The 23,953-nt window shown below is 42.3% G+C and overlaps 1 protein-coding gene across 1 annotated transcript in view; it reads right to left on the bottom strand.

The window, feature by feature from the left end:
• LOC126293180 (mucin-5AC-like) overlaps positions 1–23,953 on the bottom strand; it is a 227,332-nt gene that overhangs the window by 48,067 nt on the left and 155,312 nt on the right. Inside the window, exons 3-5 of the mRNA XM_049986281.1 lie at positions 17,231–17,321; positions 8,712–9,484; positions 163–1,016 (exon numbers count right to left, since the gene is read on the bottom strand). Coding sequence (XP_049842238.1) covers positions 163–1,016; positions 8,712–9,484; positions 17,231–17,321 — 1,718 coding nt within the window. The remainder of the gene's footprint in view (positions 1–162; positions 1,017–8,711; positions 9,485–17,230; positions 17,322–23,953) is intronic.

Here is a 23,953-nt window from a genome sequence, read left to right as displayed (position 1 = left end):
TGGGTCTGACACACCGGTGTCAATGTGTTCTTTTTTCCATTTCCAGGAGTCTATAATGGAAATGATGGATACCTATAATGATCCCTCCATACTTCTGCAATTAAAACTATGGAAAAAGCAGAAGCTTAATCATGGTAGAAATGGACAAATTCGAATACTCACCTGTATTCACGTTTGGATGCTGTAAAACTGGAACACTGGTTCTGTCGCCAGCACTTGCAGGAGTGGTGCCCGCATGGGTGATGGCCTGATTCGATGCAGTTGTAGTGATTGCAAGTGGAGCTGAAGCTCCCCCATGGACGATGTTGTCAATTGTTCCCTTTTCTACTACGTGTGTGCCATTGGAGCCTTGTGGCTGTGATGCAGCAGCAGCAGTTGTGTTGGTGCTGACTGCTGCAGATGCTGATACATTAGTGCTGGTTGCGGTGGTGGTGGATGCACTGGAATGGATGGTGGTGATGGGAGTGGGTGGTGCAGAGGTGGACTGAAAGGTGCCTGGCGATGGTATGGTGTCCTCATGTCGCCCGTGGGCCAGATCTTCGCTTGTGAGTGTCAGGGGGCCTCCTGTATCTTGCGCACTTTGGTTCGTGGAACTGACGTCTTGATCAGAATGCGTAGGTACATGGACTAAAGAACCACTGGCAGTTGGATGGTTATTACTTTGCCCCGATGGGCTTGCAGACCCTCTGACTTCGCTGGGGGTAGTGGACACTGATGAGGCAGTCGTTACTGGGTCAGCACTGTGACTGATAGATGGACTCAGACTGGTGACAGTCTGCCCCCCCTGGGGCTGTGCTTTGTAGGTACTGGTGGCCATTGTCAGGTCTGTGATGGGAACTGGTGGCTGTGAGGTCATGCTGGTGGTCACGCCGCTGGCAGCAGTGGACGCTGTGGCGACAGGACTTCTCACTGGTCCTGCTGGGGCTGGGCCTCTCGTTTGGTTGGTGTCCCCATGCTGGTCACTATGTTCCTTCATGGCAGGTGTATGTGAGTCCACCTCAGAGTGGCCGATAGCGCTGTGGGCAGTGAAACATGGTATAAACGTATATTCCTGTAAATACAACTCTGTATTGTGTTTTACAAGTCACTCACTAGTCTATATACAAAAGGAAAAGTCCTGACCGATTCACAGACTCATAAGTGCCCAGCCCAAACTATTAAGGATAGAAACTCGATGTTTGGAGATGTTAGTCTTATACTGTAGGCATCGTTTATGAAGGGACTTCTGAAATTCCACACCTAAAAGGATGAGGTAGATGATGGAACGCTTTTTCACAAATGACTCTATAAAGGTAACTTTGGAAACTAGAACTACGAAACTGGTATTTGTTTCTCAGTAAAAAATAAAGGCATGCATGTTTCGGCATTATGGGGAATTTAACCCCTATGGAGGTGAAATGGTGGGTGAAAGTTTTATTTGAGAATAAATCACTATTAAAGAACTACTAAAAGTATTTTTCAAGGGGCTTAGAAATAAAAAAAGGGGGGTTTCATTGCTTTTGTAAAACATCGCTTGGGGATATTTTATGAAATATTTCATTTTAAAAGCTAAATTTACGAAAATCTGAATTTGCCTTCTTGGTTAGAAATAAAAAATACTTATTTTAATGTTTGGAGATTGAACGGCTGTGCGGGTGAAATTGGGGACGAAAATTTTTATGTTAATATTTCTTGATGCAATCATTTTTGAAGATAAATCTATCAAAATATGTTTGTAGAAATTGAAAAATATGCATTTTACTGGTTTTGGATACTTGGTATTTGGCTTCTCAGTTAGAAATTAAATCACTGTTTACGAAATTCAACCCTTAATGGGGTGGAATAGGGCCAGATTGATTCACTGGCTCATCTTTGCCCAGCCCAAACCACTAAGGATAGAAACTTGAAATTTGGCGTAGGGACTGGTCTTACACGGTAGGCATCGTTTAAAAAGGGAATTTTCGAAATACCACCACAAGGAAGGTGGAACAGAGGATGAAAGGTTTTTCTAAATATCGCTACAAAGTCAGTTTTGAAATTAGAACTATGAAAATTGGTATCTTGGTCAGAAATAAAAACTCTTTTCAGAATTCTTCATAATTCAGGGGGTGAAGTACAGGGTGAAAGCTTCTTTCTGTTTTTTGTTTTTATTAAGTAATTACAAAGAACTACTAAATCATTTTTGAAGTAATGTCTGTGAAAACTGATACTTGACTTGTTGGTGAGAAATAAAACAAAATTAATAAATTTGTTTCAGTGCTTCGGGGAATTCAACCCCAACGGGTGAAATAGGTGATGAAAAGTTTTATAAAACTATTGATGCGTATGAACAGTGCAGCCATCTATAATATATATAAAAGAAGCGTTTCAATGAATTTCAACTTCCTGCCTGCAGCTTCGAACGTGTAGACCAGGTACACTGTTTTTAGATTGTTGATTTGAACATGAACAATGTGTGTAGAAAAACATAAATTCAATTTAATTTTTTAAAAGATGCCAAACCTTGTGTGAAGAATTGTTTCATTTAATTTTAGTACCTTCTGTGCAACTTAAGTTTGCGTAGACTAGATATACTGTATGCAGTATGTGTAGATTTATTTATGATCAACATTCAAATCTGACTGAAGAAAAACAATATGAAACATGTGGAGACCAGACTAAGTAGCAGGCGGTAAGCTATTTTTCTGTAACTGTGCCTGAAATCAATTTTGTTTATGTTTCGCCTACTATTATCAAAAGTGAAGGCTTACATACTCAGTGCCTTGAAGTTTTCTTTGGCACGCCTCAACAGTTCTGCACATATCCTGAAACGATTCAAAACAATTGTAACTTCAAGTTGTAGCACTTTGTGAGCCTGAGTAAAATAACGTGGAAGCTCTAAAATATTTCTGTTGCGTGTGGGCTGCCGAGCAAGCTGCTCAAGACAGTTTTCAGGGAACGTGTTCAAAAGCTGCTGCAATACGCCGGGCAAAAGGAGATCCGATATGATATCAAGAGATATACCATGACTTTTGTCGCCTCAGTGTATGCATTGACATGTTCAATAAATATCCAAACTGCAACAATTACGTACAAGGGAAGAAAACAGTCCCAATAGCTACCTCACACGGTACTTTATCTAAAAAGAAAATGACTACCAACCGAGGCATTCCGAGTTTAGCCTATTCAAATCTATAGCCCGATTAAAATTACTTGATAGTTGACACTTCACGTCCTCCATTCAGAGTGCTCTACATCTTGCCTGAACCGTTCAGCACTGCCAAACTGCCACAATAATTAGTTCACTTCCAGTTCAAAGTCACGCTTTTTTCTTGATGTGTTTGGATTCCGATTCCTGGGTCGGGCCCCTTTACTTCGTATTTCATCATTCATGATAACCATACCCAACACACACACACACACACACACACACACACACACACACACACACACACAATGCTGACGAAATGGACACGTTTCATGCAGAGCATCGCGGCCACTGTGACTGAGCGGTTCTAGGCGCTTCAGTCCGGAACCGCGCTGCTGCTACGGTCGCAGGTTCGAATCCTGCCTCGGGCATGGATGTGTGTGGTCCTTAGGTTAGTTAGGTTTAAGTAGTCCTAAATCTAGGGGACTGATGACCTCAGGTGTTAAGTCCCATGGTGCTAAGAGCCATTTGAACCATTTTCTTCAGCATCATTCACGTAGTTATTACACAATGAAGCGCCGAAGAAACTGGTACGGACATGCACATTCAAATAGAGACGTATGTAAACAGGGAGAATATTGCACTGCGGTCGGCAACGCCTATATAAGACAACAAGTGTCTGGTGCAGTTGTTAGATAGGTTACTACTGTTTCAATGGCAGGATATCAAGATTTAAGTGAGTTTGAACGTGGTGTTAGAGTCGGCCCACGACCGATGGGACACAGCTTCTCCGAGGTAGCGATGAAGTGCGGACTTTCCCGTACGACCACTTCACGAGTGTACAGTGAATATCAGGAATCCGGTAAAACGTTAAACCTCCGACACTGCTGCGGCTAGAAAAAGATCTTGCAAGAACGGGACCAATAATGATTGACGAGAATCGTTCAACGTGACACAAGTGCAGCCCTTCCGCAAATTGCCGCAGATTTCAATGCTGGGCCATCAACAAGTGTCATCGATATGGGCTTTTGGAGTGGAATGCCCACTCGTGTACCCTTGATGCCTGCGCGGTATAAAGCTTAACGCCTCGCCTGGTGCTCGTCGGCACCGGCATTGGACTGTTGATGACTGAAAACGTGTTGCCTGGTTGGACGAGTCTCGTTTCAAATTGTATCGAGCGGACGGACGTGTACTGGTGTGGAGACAACCCCATGAATCCACAGACCCTGCATGTTAGCAGGGGACTATTGAAGCTGGTGAAGGCTCAGTAATGGTGCGTGGGCGTGTGCAGTTGGAGTGATATTGGACTCCTGATACGTCTAGATACGACTCTGACAGGTGCCACGTATGTAACCATCCTGTCTGATCACCTGCATCCGTTCATGTCATTTGGGTATTCCAACGGACTTGAGCAATTCCATCATGACAATGTTACACCCTCCACGTCCATAATTGTTAAAGAGTGACTCCAGGAGCATTGTTCCGAGTTTAAACACTTCCGCTGGTCGCCAAACTCCCCAGACATAAACATTATTGACTATATCTGCGTTGCCTTGCAACGTGCTGTTCACAATAGATATCCACTTCCTCGTATTCTTGCTGATTTATAGGGAGCCTTGCAGGATTCGTCGTGTCAGTTCCCTTGACCACTACTTCAGATATTAGTCGAATCCATGTCACGTCGTGTTGTGGCACTTCCGCATGCTCGCCGGGGCCTACGCTATATTAGGCAGATGCACCACTTTCTTTTGCTCTTCAGTGTATAATCAGAGTGATCGACATGCAGTAGATAAGCTTCGAACGACACTGCGTCAAGCCGAATTTTTTAAGGCTGTCAATTAATCACCTCGATTAAGACACCGCCCCGATAGCTGAGTGGTCAGCACGGCGAACTGTAACGCCAATGGACCCGGGTTCGATTCCCGGCTGGGTCGGAGATTTTCTTCGTTCGGGGACTGGGCGTTGTGTTGTCCTCATTATCATTTCATCATCATCAGTGGAAGGCAATGGGAAACCGCCACTGCAGTCAATTTCCTACACGCTCATGCGGTGGACCTCTCTGACGAGGTTTCCCCCATCACAAGACCTGCCGTAAGACAGAACACAAAGTTTTTTCTGAAGCACCAGTCATAAATACAAGGGCCTTCTGGACTACACTGAAAGGTGCAGTGGAGTGTATAAACCTGACGTGCAAAAAGGGCGAAGGTTCGAATCTCTTTTTATTTTTCTAAATCTGATCAAAAGAGTCTGATTATAATTTTTATTCAATTTATTCGTTTAAATCTACCTTTTTAGTATTTCTAATACTTTGCTGAGTCAAATTCTACACTCTTTTTCTTATTTTTCTTTCTATTATCCTGTTTTCGTTTGGAATCTGCTTCTGCCGCCTTCAACCGTAGCAAGTGTGAACCTAGTTCCAGGTAACTAATGACAGCGGAAATTACTATCCACGGGTAGCGCAAAAAACTGAAACTTTTAGGTGGAAGATGTTTATGCAAACAAACATGTTGTGAAACGTTCTGCTTGCGATTGCTCGCAGAGAGTAGCCTTAAAACTACGAACGAAACGATCGTGATTTTAGGTCTGTCACAGACTGTCGATCGCCGTTTACTTGGATACATTGTACGTCACGAGGTTGTGGTTAGGTTAGGATTAGAGTTTAAATTCAGAGCTACAAAAAGCGTCGTCTGCTGCAGTTCAGCCATTGGTCACTTAAAATCATCTGCCGGCACAGTATCTCCCATTTCCGTCACACCTCGCAGCGGCCGATTCCAACATCGCTCCGCCTTCACATTAACGGCATTTGTCAAGTGACCAGCCGTGTTTGTGTCTCACGTACGAGGACTGTTAAAAAAAGTAAGGTGACTTTCCAAATTGCGCGGGCAACGACGATTATCGACCTTCTTTTTTGTTATATTGGTAACATGTCCCGAACATACGATCACAGTTTCAAGTTCACAGAATACTTCGTTTGTTTTTGACAGATAGAAAGGTTAGACGTCTTTTAGTGAGCTCGGCTATTTTCGTTATTATAAAAAAATGGAGCAAAGAATTTGCATCAAATTTGTGTGGAAATGGAATCACGTGCTCTAAAACACTTGAAATGTTGAGAGTGGCATATGGTGAACCTGCTATGAGTAAAAAAAGATGTTTACAAGTGGTACAAGCTCTTCCAAGACGGCCGACAAGATTCTCTGGACGCCCTCATCAACAACAGATGATAACGTCGAAGCTGGGAAGAAAATTGTTTTGGAAAGTCGTCGAATTACCGTAAGACAAGTTGCTGCATATCGGTTGGTTCGTGTCATGCAACTTTATTCGGATGTTTTGGGCGTGAGACGACGGTGTCAGCGAAGTTTGTTCCAACACTTCCCTGTTTTGATCACAAGAATCGTCGTACGAGCATAGCTCAGGAGCTCTTGAATGACGTCAATGATGAGCATGATTTGCGCAAAAGGGTCATAACTGGTGACGAAACATGTGTTTCCGGTTATGACGTCGAAACCAAACTCTAGTCGTCCCAATGGAAGCATCCCGGAGAGCCGAGACCGAAAAAACACGACGAGTTCGATCAAATGTCAAAGTTTTGTTCACGTGAATTTTTTCCTCAAGGTCGTACGGCCAATAAGGAGTATTACCTTGGTGTTATGCGCCGTTTGCGAGAAGTAATACGGAAATATGATCCGGAATTGTGAAAAAACAATTGATGGCTTTTGCATCACGACAATGGACCTGCTCGATCATCGTTGCTTGTAAGAGATTTTTTGGCCAAAAACAACACGTCAATCATGCCTCGGCCACCATATTCTCCGGATTTGGGCCCCTACGATTTTTTCCTGTTCCCTAAACTGAGGCGATCTATGAAATGACGAACGGTTGAGGAAATAAAAACAGCATCACTGGAAGTACTCAAAGCCGTACCAAAAAGTGCTTATATGAAGTGCTTCGGTGATTAGAAGAAACGCGCGGCTACCCTTGTCGGAGGTTCGAATCCACCCTCAGGCATGGGTGTGTGTGTGTGTGTTGTCCTTAGCCTAAGTCAGTTTAAGTTAGATAAGTAGTGTGTAAGCCTAGGGACCGACGACAGCAGTTTGGTCCCATAGGAACTTATCACAGATTTCCAAATTAGAAGAAACGTTAGTACAAGTGTATTATATCTGAGGAGGATTACTTTGAAGGGGACAACATGAATATTGATGAATAAATAAATATTTTTTCACGAAAATATAAAGTCACCTACCTTACTTTCTGAATGCATCTAGTATAACGGAGCGATAGCCGTGCCTTTTGGTGTTTCCCAGTCTGCAGTGGTGTTTAATGTCTTTGTCTTGTTGTAGGCGATCCTCAGTCCCACCTTTCTGGCTACCTTACTTAAGTTGTCGAGGTGTGTCTTTGCGTCTTCTTCCGTCTCACTCGTTTATTGCTCTCCACTGCCTGATCACTGGACGGGAACACCAAAGACTCATGTGGGGGACAAAAAGGACAACAGGGCTCAAGTGGACTGCCTAGCCTTTGCAGATGACATAGAAAGTGAGACGGAAGAAGACGCAAAGACACACCTCGACAACGTAAGTAAGGTAGCCAGAAAGGTGGGACTGAGAATCGCCTATAACAAGACAAAGACATTAAACACCACTGCAGACTGGGAAACACCAGAAGGCACTGTGCAAATGGTGGACGAATTTAAATACCTGGGAGAATATATAACAGGAAGGAACAGGAGCAAGGAGGGAACAACACAGAGGATAAAGAAGATGAGGTCAGCCTTCTGTATGACGAGAGAGGTATACAATGAAAAGGATATATCCACAGAGGCAAGGATAAGCCACTACAAGGCAACAGTGAGGAACGCAGCATTATATGCTGCTGGGACGATGACACTGGGAATAAATGGGGCAGAGGAACTAGAAAAAGAAGAGAGAAACATACTGAGAAAAATACTAGGTCCCAAAAGAGGCGGAGAGAGGTGGATGCGAAGACCTAGGGAAGAATTGTACCGGAACATGAGAACAATATCCGGGGAAATCAGACTCAAAAGGGCAAGGTTTGCTGGGCAAGTAGTTAGGATGAGTATGGACAGAATGACGAAGAGATTGTGGGAAACAACGGGGAGGACAAGGGGAAAACACAGGAACCAGTGGATTGTTGAACTTCGGAAGGACTGGTTGGAATTGGGGATCAATGTCGACGGAAAGGAAAATTGGAGGAACAAATATACAATGACAAATATGCCGGAGGTCAATGACAGAGAAGAATACGGGAAAAGATTAGAATGTCACCAATGGAGCCGCCAGGAGAAACGTAAACTGGAGATCTCTGAAGAAGAGCAGGAGAGGAGAAGAGAAAGAATGAAGAGGTTCTGGGAGAAGAAGAGGAAAATGCAGCCCACATAGGGGCTACCCGTGGTCCTACAGAGGCCGTAACGCAAGAAGAAGAAGAAGAAGAAGAAGAAGAGCAATAGCCGGCAGCGGATGTGGCAACACTGTAGCAACAAGTGACGGCTGGCAACTATCAAGTAATCGGACTAATGGCAGCCGATCGGCGAACTTACAGTAAACACACAGTACAAGAACATACATTGTTTGTACAGCACATTTCATCTTACCTGGGACTGCTACTGTCGTTTTTGGGTTCAGCGTGAACAACCACTGGTGGAATGCTATGTGGCTCTTCAACCTGGCTAGAAATGGTGTTCGACTGTTCATGTGGAGACGCTGGCAGATTCTGCGAGGATTTCTGGTTAGTACCAGTCACATCTGTATGGCTTTCGGAGGGTGGAGATTGTTTTTCTGTACTGGAATGTGGGGTATTCCTGGTGGTAGTGACAGGTAGTTGAGCACTGCTCGCAGCATTTGGCTCCGACTGAGTGTTATTGGCACTACTTCCCGGAGGCTCTACTGGCTGTTTCGCATTTGTCAACGTGTGGCCGGTACCACTGCCAGCTACAGCCGGAATCGCTGGAGAGTTGGTCGGGTTGCTTTTGAGTGTCCCAGTCCCGGTCTTCCCATTTCCTTTGCCTGCCACTTCCAGAGAGGCATTTTGCGAGGCCTGTTGTCGATCCCGTACAGAGTGATCATCAGCTGTGCCTGACACCTTAACACTCTCATTCGAGGCTACATTTGCTTCACTATGGCCAATATTTACAAGAGGACTCCCAGGAGAAGTGTTCTCTGGCGAGGATGGTGATCCACGAGGGCGTCTCACGCTCTTCTGGACACCAGCTTCTTTCTTCAATGCATTCTCAAACCTGCCAACAGGTCTGGAATCTTCAGCACTGCCCAGGTCAGTATAAATATTCACTGCAGAGTCATTACGGACGATCTTGATGCACCGTAACTTCTTCGAATCGGGGTCCCGCCTCCAGCCGTTACAGCAGACCTGATAGATTAATAAAATTTGTAGTAATAATACCTTTTTATAGGGCAGTATAACCAGGAATTATGTAACATAATACAAATTAATTGTTAAACTTCAACAAGTGCATACCAGTTGCAATAAATACTTGTTAAACAAGGTGTAACACAAGAGGGTGGACTATTAACTACCGTTTTTAATACTTATACTGATTTCATTCTTCCCCAATTGAAATGTAGAGTAAAAAAAAGAATTAAGTTGGTGAATGAGAAGTAGCTGACTGTGCTTCTGTTTGCAGGTGATACTCTTATTATTCAGAGGACTGAAGATGACCTCCAAAGATCACTAGACCAGATAAACTGAATAGCAAGATGTACAACTTAAGGATCTTAGTAATAAACGGCAACAGGAGGAAAATATCCAGTCAGCTCAAAAATTGATTTATGTAATTTCGGAAGGTGTGCTAAAGTTTTGATTTTAACTCCGATATAGAAAACAAAATACACAAATTCCAAGCTGTATGTGGTTACCATTAGCAGAACGTTGTGCTGTTAAGTACAAAAGATATTAGCCATGACATAAATACATCTAGACACAAATGTTCATCTTCACTGTATACTATTGTATAGAAACTAGTTTCTCTCAGCTTTTATAATTCTTTGGATTGATATAAACAAATGACTGCGAAAGTGTTAAGCTGTGCTGTACTTGTTACTGTGCTCTGTGCACCAGACAATGAAGTTACCAACATAAACGTAAGTAAATGCACTAACAAAATGTGTAATCATACTTATCACGTAACGTACACACTATGAAATATTTATCTTCCAGGACATGCGTCTTTTCCGACGCATAAGCTCACTGGCACACTCAGCAAAGGAAACTAATCTCACTTCATTTAATTACAATGTAAAAATAACTAAAATGCTCCTGATGATAGCAGCATGCTGCCGAAACGCGTCATGCAAGTAAAATATATGCAATATATCTTAAAAATCGTTGTTCACATGTCTCTCAATTCTTAATCTTACACCGCTGTGCATGCATACATCACAATGGGGCTTATGGTTTACAGTTTTGACTCATTCAGAAGATATTGCAATATTTATTTGTGAACATTAAATGAGAAAAACTATATACACTTTCACAACACATCCTTAAGCATTATACAGGAAGGTGAGCTCTGTTCAGCAAGTTCCATTTTCAGTAGGCTTCCAGCAAAACTGAAGTAAAAAGGGGTGATAAATCCAAGGTGTCCTCGAGTCATGTTCCTATTCTGTGCACTTCCTAACAGTAATATGTAATATGTTATTTATTATGCTCCGCAATCACTTTCATAGTTTTTTTTAATTTTTTAGTACTCTTGTTTACCAATGACCTATGTACCGACTTGATCCATGACTTGGCAGATCTGGTTCGCATAGTACCGAAGAACCTGACAGATAAATTAAATAAACTAAAGCACAGTCAATAATATTTTTCTAGGTTTGAGACCGAATTGTTAATACATAAAACTATTGACGTATCGGTCACTATTGCAAGTGACTTCTTTAGAGTGTTTTTATTGATTGTGACAATGGCCGCTTAAACTAAAGAACCTTAGCACGTTATGGGAAGGTGTTCATCATGCCACCACAGAAGCTCACCCTCCTGAAATTAAATCTTCTGTCAACGAACTGCCAAAATGTAAACAGCTTCTTAAGCATGCCTATCAGAAAAATCCGTACATTTGTTATATGAGCATCTTAGCCAGCTATAATAATTATTATAAATTTTTGTTAAATCTGCAACTCTGTACCATTTACAGTGACATATTGCTCCATTACTTTATTTCCTTATTTGGGAGGGTTAAGTTGGAATAACATGAAGCCAGATTCCATGGTTGAATAATCTTTGTTTGTAGAACGTTAAACGATCAAGGTCTTGTGCTGACGTTAGACGATCAAGGTCTTGTGCTGGTCTTCCTGAAAAAGACTTGGGCTCTGAAATGTAAAAGGAGAATGATGAAAGATGCCTGTCTCAACCACAACTTTCAAAACTGAATTTATTCGGTGTATTCTAAATTGCAGATATCTACATAGATATCCTCTTTATGGATCAATTATCTCTGTAAGGGTGACGGCCTTTAACTCTTTAGTAGGAGACTGGGAGTCCATGAGGAAGCACTTTGGAGGGGCAGCTATAGGGGACCAATGTGAGGCAAACGCGCCACATTGTTCCCTGGACACATTTACGAGGGCATGATGAAAAGTAATCCCTGCAACAAGTTTGTGTGAAAACTCTTAAAACTTTTTACATGAAGCAAACATTATAAACATTCTACACTTTTGTTCTTCACGTCTTCATAATTACTTTGCAACGCTTTTGTTCTCTGCCTCGTCCCCTATGACATTCTGCAAACGGCTGTGAACATGTACGATCCTCTGGTTTTCCGCCAAAAGAAACTCAATAGCAGCTTCTGTTTGTAACGCGCCTGCATTACAGACGCCTTTTTGAATGATATCTATAGCGTCTCTACCAATGGGAACTTCACGAAACTATAGGGGCTGAAGCGGGAATATTACACGATGTCCTACATCAAATTACGCGTTTTTTTTTTCAACCGAGAAAAAAAAGTGTAGCATTACTAATTTAACGCCTCTCGCACGCGACTTGTTTGCCCTGTGCCTTTGAATTTCACATTTCTAGATAGAAAAGTTAGGCAAAAGGACTGCGCCAGGCAAGCCCAGTGCAAGCAGTTTGGCTACAAGTTGGGTTACTTACTCGTTAACAATTTTAGGCCATCTGCTTATCACAACTTAGTTCGTCACAGTAAGTGTCTATTTTTGCCCATTACCATTACGATGAACAAAGTAATGTATTAGAGAATCACACACCGTGTCTGCTTCTCATTGGTCACAATAGCTGCCCTGCCAAAGTGCTTCATCACGAAGTTATGTTGTGTGTGTGAAAGACAGTAATACACTGCGAGGTCGACTGCTCGACTCAGAGCATACGAGGGTTGTTTTTTAAGTAATGGCCGTTTTTGTTTTGAAAAAAAAAATTCAAATACTTTTGTAAAAAAACTTTTATTTTCTGATTCTACACACTTTTACCTATTTTTCTACATAGTTGCCTTGTTTATTTAAGCACTTGTCATACCGTACAACTAAGTTTTTAATTCCTTCTTCAAAGAATTCGGCTGCCTGCTCCGACAGCCAAGAGTTCACGGCCGCTTCACTCCATCGTCGTCATTGAAGCGCTGCCCGCCAAGATGGTGTTTCAGGTACCGGAAAAGGTGAAAATCGCTAGGAGCAAGGTCGGGGCTGTATGGTGCACGGTCCAAAACTTCCCAGCCAAAAGAGTCAATCAAATCCCGAGTCTTTTGAGAGGTGTGAGGTCTAGCGTTATCGTGCAGGAGCAAAACTCATTTTGTCAGCATGCCGCGCCTTTTGTTTTGAATTGCTCTGCGGAGCTTCTTTAGAGTTGCACAGTCGGCATCTGAGTTGATTGTCGTTCCTCGCGGCATAAAGTCCACTAGCAAAACACCGCGCCGGTCCCAGAACACAGATGCCATAATCTTGCGCTTTGACAGCGTCTGTTGGGCTTTGACCTTGACGGGTGAGGTTGTGTGTCCCCATTCCACCTATTGTCGCTTGCTTTCGGGAGTGATAATGGGATACCCATGTTTCATCTCCAGTGACAATATGACTCAACATGTCATCCCCTTCTTCCTCGTAACGAATCAAAAAGTCCAATGAAGTGGCAAATCTCTTCCCTTTGTGGTCCTCTGTGAGGAGTCTGGGTACCCACCGAGAACACAGTTTCTTAAAGTTTGGGTTTTCAGACACAATTTTGTACAAAACCGATCTTGAAACTTGTGGAAATTCCAAAGAAAGAGTGGAAATTGTGAATCTTCTGTCCTCACGAATCTTTGTTTCGACTGCAGCCACCAAATCATCAGTGATCACAGAGGGCCGGCCTGAGCGTTCTTCGTCATGGACGTTTTGACGGCCATTTTTAAACTAATTCATTGACGCACTTTACCTTCACTCATTGCATTCGAGCCATAAACTTCTGTTAACTGACGATGAATATCTGCAGCTGATAGGCTTCTCGCGGTCAAAAAACGTATCACTGACCGTATCTCACACGCGGCGGGCGGTTCAATAACCGTAAACATTATAAAGGAGCACAGCGATGCGTACACGTCAGCTACAGAGCTGCAACTTGCATCAGTGTGAACGGGAAGGATGCCGGCAAGTGGCGCGGTGGCTTGTTGCGGCGTCCGCGCGAACTACGGGACTATACGCGAGAACGGCTCTTACTTAAAAAACAACCCTCGTATCTTTTCGGAGTTTCTGCAATTCAGAATGCACGAGAGGTAAACTTTCAACTGTCACATGCCCTAACTTCACGATACTCTGTGGAGAGGTTTAGAAATTAATCCAGTACATGGGCGCAACGTCTGGTTATTAGGAATTTTACACCACCACCACTCCTTCTACTCACACCACGATTAGAATCCTTTCCTATCACAGTTCTCACATGTTCGTTCCACCTCATATCGGTTTGCAACGTTGTGCCCAGATATCTGAACGACTTGACTGCATCCAGCTGGACGCTGGTAATACTGTAATCGAACATTTCAGGTTAGTTTTTCCCATTCATCCGCACTAACTGACATTGTCCCACATTTACAGCCAGCTGCCATTCGTCGCACCAACTACAAATTTTATCTGAGTCATCTTGTACCTTCGTAGAGTCACTCAACATCGGCACATTACCGTATACTACGGCATCAATAGGAAACACCCGCAGATTGTTACCGACCCTGTCCGCCAAATCATTTATAAAGAACAACAGCGGTCCTATCACACTTCCCTGCGGCACTCCTGCCAACAACCTTGTCTGTGATGAACACTCGTCGTTGAGGACATCGCAATGGGTTCCATATGCAAGGCCTCTGAGCCACTCGTGCATCTGTGAACATAACCCATATGCTCGTACTTTCTTTGACAGGCTGCAATGGGGCACCGTGTCAAATGCTTTCCATAAATATACAAATAAGGAAACTGCCTCTTGCTCTTTATTCTTAGTTCGCAGTGTATCATGTGAGAAAAGGGCAAGCCAAGTCTCGTTCGAGCGATGCTTTCTAAAGCCATAGTGATTCGTGAACATAAGCTTCTTAGTCCCAAGAAAGTTTGTTATTGAACTAAGAATACATTCAAGGACTCTGCAGAATACCGAAGTTAGGGATATTGGTCTGTGGGCCCTGGTCAAAACTGCTGTTTTGAAGAGCGCGCCGCAACGCGTTGTGTGAAGCAGTCGCCCTCCGGTGGCGCCGCTGTGGCAATCGCAGCTTTGGTGTCTCCCTCTGGCGGGAAAGGGGAAAGGTTGCCTGTTCACGTTCTTTTAAGAGGGCGCTATGAGCTCGCCAGTCGGTCAGTGTAGGCCAGTCTCTCGTCCGCATTTGTTAGGCAGCTAGTGTCTGTCTGTCGTTCGGATCAACCTTTAAGGCCGGCAAAATGAGTCTTTCTACTCCGTCAGTAAGAGAACTCTGCATCTGAGTTTGCGCGTTAGGCCGCCAGTCTACTCGAGTTTGCTCAGGCAATGGTCATTGGCGGTTGGATCGATTGGTTGGTCGGTCGCGCTCTGAGACACAAGATGATTGTCTGTCTTGAGCGTCGGCGAATGTGAGGTCGCCACGTTGAGTCCAGTGGGCCGCGGCGTTTAGCGAGGGATAGTGGCTTCGCGGTCGACACGACAGCTACAGGAGTCAACCTACGACATCGGTCTGGACGGGGCGAGCTGCGACGCCATGAGACGGGAGATCGGCGCGCCTTCCTGCATCCGTTGAAGCGGCTGGCAGCAGATGGTTCGGGAGAGCGATTTGGGGGTGCTGCGCCAGGTCTTCTCGAGAAATCGCAGTTTATTACAAGTTAAGTGATTGGTGATATCTTGTTTGATTTACTCTTGTTAAGTTCTACTTGTTTTCTTGGTGAGGTCAGCAGCCGTTTCGCTTTGGGGTCGTCCCACCATTTTCTCCGTTTGCCCACCCGCGGGAAGGTGGTTGTTTATAAATTGGGTGGTCCGTTTTTCCCTTGTGGAGCAGGGGTGGGTTAGAGCAACCTGCGGTTCGGGTTGTTCGGTAATCTCCGTATCAATCTACCGTACGTTAGGGGCCTCTGTCATGTTTGTCGGATTTGGTGTGTTAACGAATGTATTGCTTGGAGTGTAATGGCCTAATACCTGAAATATATTTTGATCTTTGGGAACTTTGATATTATTGCCCGTGATCTTGACAGGCGGTATCTGTGTACTGTACAGCATCTTAACTATTGTTTCGCAAACCTTGTAGCATTTTATATAAGATTGCATTTCATGGGGTTTCATTTAAATGATCATTTTAGTATATAAAGTTGCCACCCTTTCACCGTAAGACTTTTCTTAGAAGTTAAAATCAATTTGCACCTTCGGTGGCAAGGTTAATATTTTAACTGTTAGTGTTTTGTTCCATTTCCATCCCTCCTAGCCGGCCGCGGTAGTCTAGCGGTTCTAGGCGCTCAGTCTGGAACCGCGCGACTGCTACGGTCGCAGGTTCGAATTCTGCCTCGGGCATGGATATGTGTGATGTCCTTAGGTTAGTTAGTTTTAAGTTCTAGGCAACTGATGACCACAGATGTTAAGTCCCATAGTGCCCAGAGCCATTTGAACCATCCCTCCTACGGGGGTTGCATAGATTGTGTGCTTGTATAAATTGTTAAAACTCTTAGTTTAAAGTAATCTGCTGTGTTGCAGATTTGCACCAGTGTAGTTTTTCAGAGGCTGCTGTGAGAGGTCGTAACTGCGGCCATGTCAAAAGGGAACGCCAAGGTTCTCTGCCCGAAAATTCATACAGTCAAAACTTGTTTCTTTCTGCCTCTGAATAAATTGTAACTTTGATATGTGGAGGGTGCTTTCTGATTATACTTTTAAATTTCTTTCTTTTAAATAATGCTTTCAGGCACTATTAAAGTGAATAAAAATCCAATTTGTTAAATGGAATTTGGTTATGATTTTATCAGTTATTCCCTGGCAACTACTTCCATGATTACATAGTGTGATTAAATGTGTTAATGTTCTTGATGAATCGCTAGTAAATAAAATAAATCCTTAAGAATATTCTTTGAAAATAAATCACGGTTCAGTCTGTAATTTTGTGGGTCTGTTGTTTAACCATTCTTATATACTGGAGTAACCTGTGCCTTCTTCCAGTCGCTTAGAACTCAGTGCTGGGCGAGATATTTGCGATAAATACAAGCTAGGCAAGGGTGGAAATGTGGTATAGTACTATATGTGAAATCTAATTGGGACTCCCTCTGGACTTGGTGATTTACTTGCTTTCAAATCTTTCAGTTGTTTCTCCACGCCAGGGATGCTTATTACTGCGTCGTCCATACAGGAGTCTGTCCGATGATCAAATGACGGTATATTTGTCCGATTATCCTGTGTTAACGACTTCATGAACGCGAAATTTAAAATTTCAGCTTTCGTTTTGCTATCTTCAACTGCCACACCAAACTGGCCAGCAAGCGACTGATTGGAACCCTTACAGGCTCTTAGCGATTTTACATACGACCAGGTGATACTGTCGTTTAATAATGTTATCACAAGGTAAAAATGGATTGCAAATGATTTAGACAAGACGTCTATATTGTGCGAAGTGCTTAGAAATTAACTGAGCACCACAGTTCACACACCAGTCCTTCGGGGTACTTTAATAACAGAACCACTGTGGCTAGTACTCACCTGGTCTGCTGTTTTGCGACAGTCCCTCTCGCTCGCACAGTACGTGAGTGTAGCTCCATCAATAGCCCTCTTGCCTTCACCAGCAACGTAACTGAAACAGAAAGTACCAAATTACTAGAGTTTCGTAGTACACACGATTTACGTAGTTTTTCAACTCCCTATAGTCTATATTAGCATACAGCTAAGTGTTCACGCGGTCCCAGTTGCAAATTGCCTACATAACGGCTCTCAGGGACATGGTTGGTTGGCTGATTTTGGTGAGTGGACCAAACAGCGAGATCATCGGTCCCGTCGGATTAGCGAAGAACGGGGGAAGGAAAATGGCTGTGCTCTTTCAAAGAAACCATCATCCCGGCATTTGTCTCAAGTGATTTAAGGAAAACAAGGAAAATCTAAATCAGAATGGCCGCATGCGGATTTGCTCCCAGGGGCCACAAAAATTGATTTTCAGTATTTGAAACTAGTTATTGAGCGAATTTAAAAAAGGAAAATCTACTCATTAAGAGCCAAAGAAACTGGTACACCTGCCTAATATTGTGTAGGGCTCCCGCGAGCACGCAGGAGTACCGCAACACGAGGCGACATGGACTCGGCTAACGTCTGAAGTAGTGCTGGAGGGAACTGACACCATGAATTCTGCAGGGCTGCCCATAAATAAGAGTACGGGGCTGGGGGTGGGGGGTGGAGATCTCTTCTGAGCAGCAGGATGCAAGGCATCCCAGATATGCTAAATTATGTTCATGTCTAGAGAGTTTTGTGGCCAGCGGAAGTGTTTAAACCTGAAGAGTGTTCCTGGAGCCACTGTGTAGCATTTTCCGCCGGATTGCACAATGGACACTATTTATTGTAGGTGATCAGACTGGAAGCTTAGGTACATTTCACATGTCAAAGTCGTATATAGGCGTATCAGGGGTCTTATATCACCCCAAGTGCACACACCCCACACCATTACAGAGCCTCCACCAGCTTGAACAGTTCCCTGCTGACATGCATGGTCCATGGATTAATGGGGTTGCCTCCATACCGTTACACGTCCATCCGCTCGTTCGACCAGGCAACATGATTCCAGTCATCAATAGACCCATGTCGGTGTTGACGGAACCACACAATGCGTAAAGCAATGTGTCGTGCAGTCATCAAGGGCACACGAGTGGTCCTTCGCTCCGAAGGGTCATATCGATGATGTTTCGTTGAACGGTTCGTACGCTGACACTTGTTGATGGCCCAGCACTGAAATGTGCAGTAATTTACGGAATTCACTTCTGTCACCTTTAACGATTCTTTTCAGTCGTCGTTGGTTCAATTCATGCAGGATCTTTTTCCGTCCGCGGCGATGTGGGAGATTTGATGTTCTACCGGATACCTGATATTCACGATACACTCGTGGAATGGCCACACAGGAAAATCCCCACTTCAGCGCGACCTCGGAGAGGCTATGTTCAATTGCTAGTGCGCCGAGGAACATCACGTTGAAACTCACTTAAATCTTGATAACTTGCTATTGTAGCAGCAGTAACCGATCTAACAACTGCAACAGACCCTTGTTGTTTGATATAGGCATTGCCGACCGCAGCGCCGTATTCTGCCTGTTATATTTCTGTATTTGAATATGCATGCCTATAACAGTTGCTTTAGCGCTTCGGTCTATATGGTGTTGGCAGTATTGCTATAAAAGTTTTAAAAAATCGGTTGTGGGCTTTCGTAGTGCGGTGTAGAAAAGGAGAGAGATGTTTTATAATGTGAAACCCAGTTCTGTCCCGAGTAACCACTTGGCTGTCGCTGATTTCGCACAAACGTTCGCAGCTCTAGTACTGCTGTCTATAGTTCAGCTTGTCCCGGGTTCGATTCCCAGGCGGGTCGGAGTCTTATCTATTCGGGGCCTCAGTAATGCGTTCGCATCATTATCATTTCATCATCATCGGTGGGCAAGTCGTAAAGTGGCCTCTAATAAAAAGACTTTGACTGGGCGACTAAACAAACCCAAATAATGCCATAGACTGGAGTTGCGCTCTAGTTAAACTATGGTTCATTAACTACGGAGTACATAAATGTAATAAATGCTATGATTACCGTTACTAGTGTCAACATTAGTAAGGAACGAAAAATAGAGAAAGATACTGGGAGCAGCGTCTCTTTGTTTTTTTCCTTTCTTTGATCCTTTTTTCGCACTTAATTAGAATCGCACGTCATTGAGTGTTAGTTGATTGAGCATCTGACATCCTTACAGAATAGGAGCTGCATTTTATAAGTTACAAAAATTAGTTGATCGCGTAACTTCTCCGCTTTTTGTAACCAAAGCAATTACTTCTGGTGCAACTACAGTTTACACGCACAAACATAATTATTTGTAATTATCGTTGTTATTTTGAACCCAACAGAACGCTCTTCATCATGGTCAGTGACAAGAGTTTCCTGTATTATTGATAGATGCGAAAATGTTTATCAATAACAGAAACATATTTTATTTAGGTCTGACGAAGTATTGAAGCGATGTTTGATATATTTATGTATGTGTTTTCTACTGTTATTCTTTTATTTTACGTTTTGTTGAGGAAATTGCGTTTTCTAGCTCTACATGATACAAATATACAGTTCTCTTTGTTTCTATTACAAAATTCCTCCGTTTCACGTTACGAACTAACAATTTTCTATTGAAACCCGAATTTGACATTGACAATTTCAGCTTTGCTATAAATGCTCTTTATTCTCTAGTAAAAGATAGGAGGATCACTATGTAGTTAAAAAAAAACGTCCCTTTATACACTGACGGGAAAAAGAGTTGCAACACCCAGAAGCGTTTGTGCGACATAAACGATAGTTGGTAGGCATGTTTCTACATTTATTAAAATCTTGTACCAGTCGCATAAGAGTGGCGCTAGTAACATCACTATGAGAATAAAACTCAGGTTTGCTTTCAAAACACGCTATAAAGGTTACGAGATTTAGTTAACTTTGAGATTGTGGCTTGTTGATTTCTGTCAAGAATGCCTTTAAGGGGACCACACCGTGGTTCAGGTCGAAAAAATCTATTTTCGGTTTTCATCATATATCAATAGATTAAGGTTTTATTTAAGTACTCTGAAAAGCATTTTTTTCCAAGCATTTAAAGGGCATTTTCCTACCATGTGCGTTTATGAGCCACGCCCACTTTTCTATCACCCACTTTTCTGCATATATTTTAGATCTTTACAGAAAACTTGCAAGTATGCTATGAGCAGGCAATTAGGAGATATAAAGAAAATCTGGAGGCAATGAAGAGAGATGTTTGGGCTATATTCTTCCATAAGTCCTCTACTGATGATAAGCCATGCCATGGATTGTGTCCATGAGGAGAAAATTCGTGGTACAAATACAACAGGGCTCAGGCAACTGGAGAATCTTACTCTCACCAGCATTCTCTTCATGCTGCTGTTATTACAGCAACTAAACCTATTTTCAGAGACTTGGCTCATCCTGACCTCCTAAGGAAATGTCTGCTTGGGCAGACATTTGGAACCGCCTTCCTAAAACTGTATTTGTAGACATGCATACAATGAACTAGGAGTTCATGATGATGTTATTACATTCAGTTGTGGTAATATGGGCATGCTCACTGGGATTAGCTCAGCGAGCAGGCCTTAATAGTAGGTTTGTATATCACCTGGCACACCCGTAACACTGCAGGGTAGATAGTCTTAGAATAACCCAGTGTAGTCAAATAGTTAGATTAAGTGCCATTAACCAATTAGTATAAGCTGCTTTGTTATGTATAACAAAAGGACCCACTAATTAAATAAGGTGGTGGGTTGTTGTGTATAACATAATGTTGTTGTTCATGAATCACTTGTATCATAATTATTTTTTTCCAAAAAGTGTTGGGTACTGAAAATTTTGGGAATTAATCCTGGAGAAAATATGATCTCTGGGTTGCAACAGTGCGATAAAATGAGGATAGCCGATGCAGACAGTCTGCATCTAATATGGCCAAGAAAGCAAGACAAACATCCAGGCAGGTGAAAAAGAGGCTGGAAGACCTGCTAGAGGCCAGAGAAGGGCCATCATATGCAGCAGGACAGTTTTAATTTACTGTAAGTAACAAATTTCAAAAGTTTGTTCTTTTAAGTCAATTTCCCGGAAACTAAAATTTTCAGTACATATGCCCCATTATATTAGAAACTATCATAGATAAATGAATGAAATTTTCAGACTCTGCATAACATAAAAAACCACCTCTGATACGACATTCATTAATATTCCGCCCTTAGAAAGTTCACAAAAAAATATTTTCTGCAGAAAAAAACTTAATATTTTTTGTTAATAAATTTAAAACAGTATTTCTTTTTAGCACAGTTGCCTGTATTAGCATCATATAACATACAGTAAAAATATTCAGCCGGCCGGTGTGGTCGTGCGGTTCTAGGCGCTACAGTATGGAGCCGAGCGACCACTACGGTAGGTTCGAATCCTGCCTCGGGCATGGATGTGTGTGATGTCCTTAGGTTAGTTAGGTTTAAGTAGTTCTAAGTTCTAGGCGACTGATGACCTCAGAAGTTAAGTCGCATAGTGTTCAGAGTAGTTTGAACCATTTTTGAAAAATATTAATGGCCTGCATCAAATAATTTGTTCAGAAATGGGTCAAACACTTGCCTAAATTAACATGGTTGGATAGGCAGGGTGTGATCCCCGTGAAGCGACAAGGACGCCATTATCAACAACTCACTGAGTTTCAACGAGGTCGTGCGATAGGGCTACGACAAGCTGCAGGCTCTTTCTGGGATGCCGCAGAAATACTTGGCAGGAATGGAGTCACTGTAAATGACTGCTGGCAGCGGTGTTCACGAGAATGTACGGTTGCTAGGAGACTGGGCTCCGAAAGGCCACGTAGCACTACCGAGAGGGAGCACCGTCGTTTTCGGCGTATGGCTCTGGTGCACCGTACTGCAGCGATCTGAGCAGCAGTTTGCACCGCGAACTGTTGCAACTCGGTTACTTCAAGGGCACTTCCGAACTAAACGCCCTGTAGCGTCCATTCCACCGACCACAAACCAACACTATTTGCGACTGTCAGAGGATTAGATTAGATTAGTACTTGTTCCATAGATCATGAATACGACACTTCGTAATGATGTTGAACGTGTCAGGTTAATAAAAGGTGTCTATACAAGATATTATATTAGACAAAATATTACATTACACTCAATAATTTATTTATTATTGTTATTATTATTATTATTATTATTATTATTATTATTATTATTATTATTTGAGTTTAGGAAATTACCCACTTACTATATCCAAAAATTCATCTAATGAGTAGAAGGAGTTGCCATTAAAAATTATTTTAATTTCCTTTTAAATGCTATATGGCTATCTCTCAGACTTTTGATGCTATTAGGTAAGAGACCAAAGACTTTTGTGGCAGTATAATTTACCCCCTTCTGAACCAAAGTTAGATTTAAACTTGAGTAGTGAAGATCAGCCTTTCTCCTAGTGTTGTAGCCATGTACACTGCTATAACTTTTGAATTCGTTCGGATTGTTAATGACAGATTTCATATATATATATATATATATATATATATATATATATATATATATATATATATATATATATATATATATATATATATATATATATATATATATATATATAAGTGAAAGGATGATCTTCATTACCGATTTCTGATCGAAGTCTATATTTATTAATGGTGTCATTCCATTTACTGTGTGGAACCGTATATACTGTGTTTTGTCATAGTTTAATGAAGGCCCATTTGCAAAGAACCACTTAATGATTTTCTGAACAACATCGTTTACAATTTCACCAGTTAATTCTTGTCCATCGGGTGTGATAGCTATACTTGTATCATCAGCAAAAAGTACCAGCTTTGCATCTTCGTGAATATAGAATGGCAAGTCATTAATATATATTAAGAACAGCAAAGGACCCAACACCGAAACTTGCGGCACCCCATTCTTGATTGTTCCCCAGTTTGAGTAATCGCCAGTTTTTTGCATATTATGTGAACTGTTTATTTCAACTTTCTGCACTCTTCCCGTTAGGTATGATTTAAACCATTTCAGCACTGTCCCATTCATACCACAATACTTGAGCTTATCTAGAAGTATTCCATGATTTACACAATCAAAAGCCTTTGATAGATCACAAAAAAATCCCAGCGGGTGACTTCCGGTTACTCAGAGAATTTAATATTTCATCAGTGATAGTATATATAGCATTTTCCGTTGAAAAACCCTTCTGGAAACCAAACTGACATTTTGTTAAAACTTTACTTTTACAAAGGTGTGAAGCTACTCTACAGTACATTACTTTTTCAAGAATTTTGGATAAGTCAGTCAGAAGAGAGATTGGGCGGTAGTTGCTGACATCAGACATATCCCCTTTTTTATGCAGTGGTATAACAATGGCATACTTCAGTCTATCTGGAAAAATACCCTGCTTCAGAGAGATATTACATATGCAGCTAAGAATCTCACTTATTTCTTGGGAACAAGCTTTTATTATCCTACTGGAAATGCCATCAATCCCATGTGAGCTTTTATTCTTGAGAGAGTTTATTATCTTCCTCATTTCAGATGGAGAGGTGGGTGGAATTTCAATTGTATCAAATGGTATGGCTAAGGCCTCTTCCATTAGCTGCCTTGCTTTTTCTAGTGAACAGGAGAGCGCTTTGGAGTGCAGTGTGGAGATCTGATGTGCAGTATGATGAAAGCTACTTTTGCC

This window comes from Schistocerca gregaria, chromosome 10 (genome assembly GCF_023897955.1).
Source record: "Schistocerca gregaria isolate iqSchGreg1 chromosome 10, iqSchGreg1.2, whole genome shotgun sequence".
NCBI lineage: Eukaryota > Metazoa > Arthropoda > Insecta > Orthoptera > Acrididae > Schistocerca > Schistocerca gregaria.
This window is presented reverse-complemented; position numbering and strand designations above follow the sequence as displayed.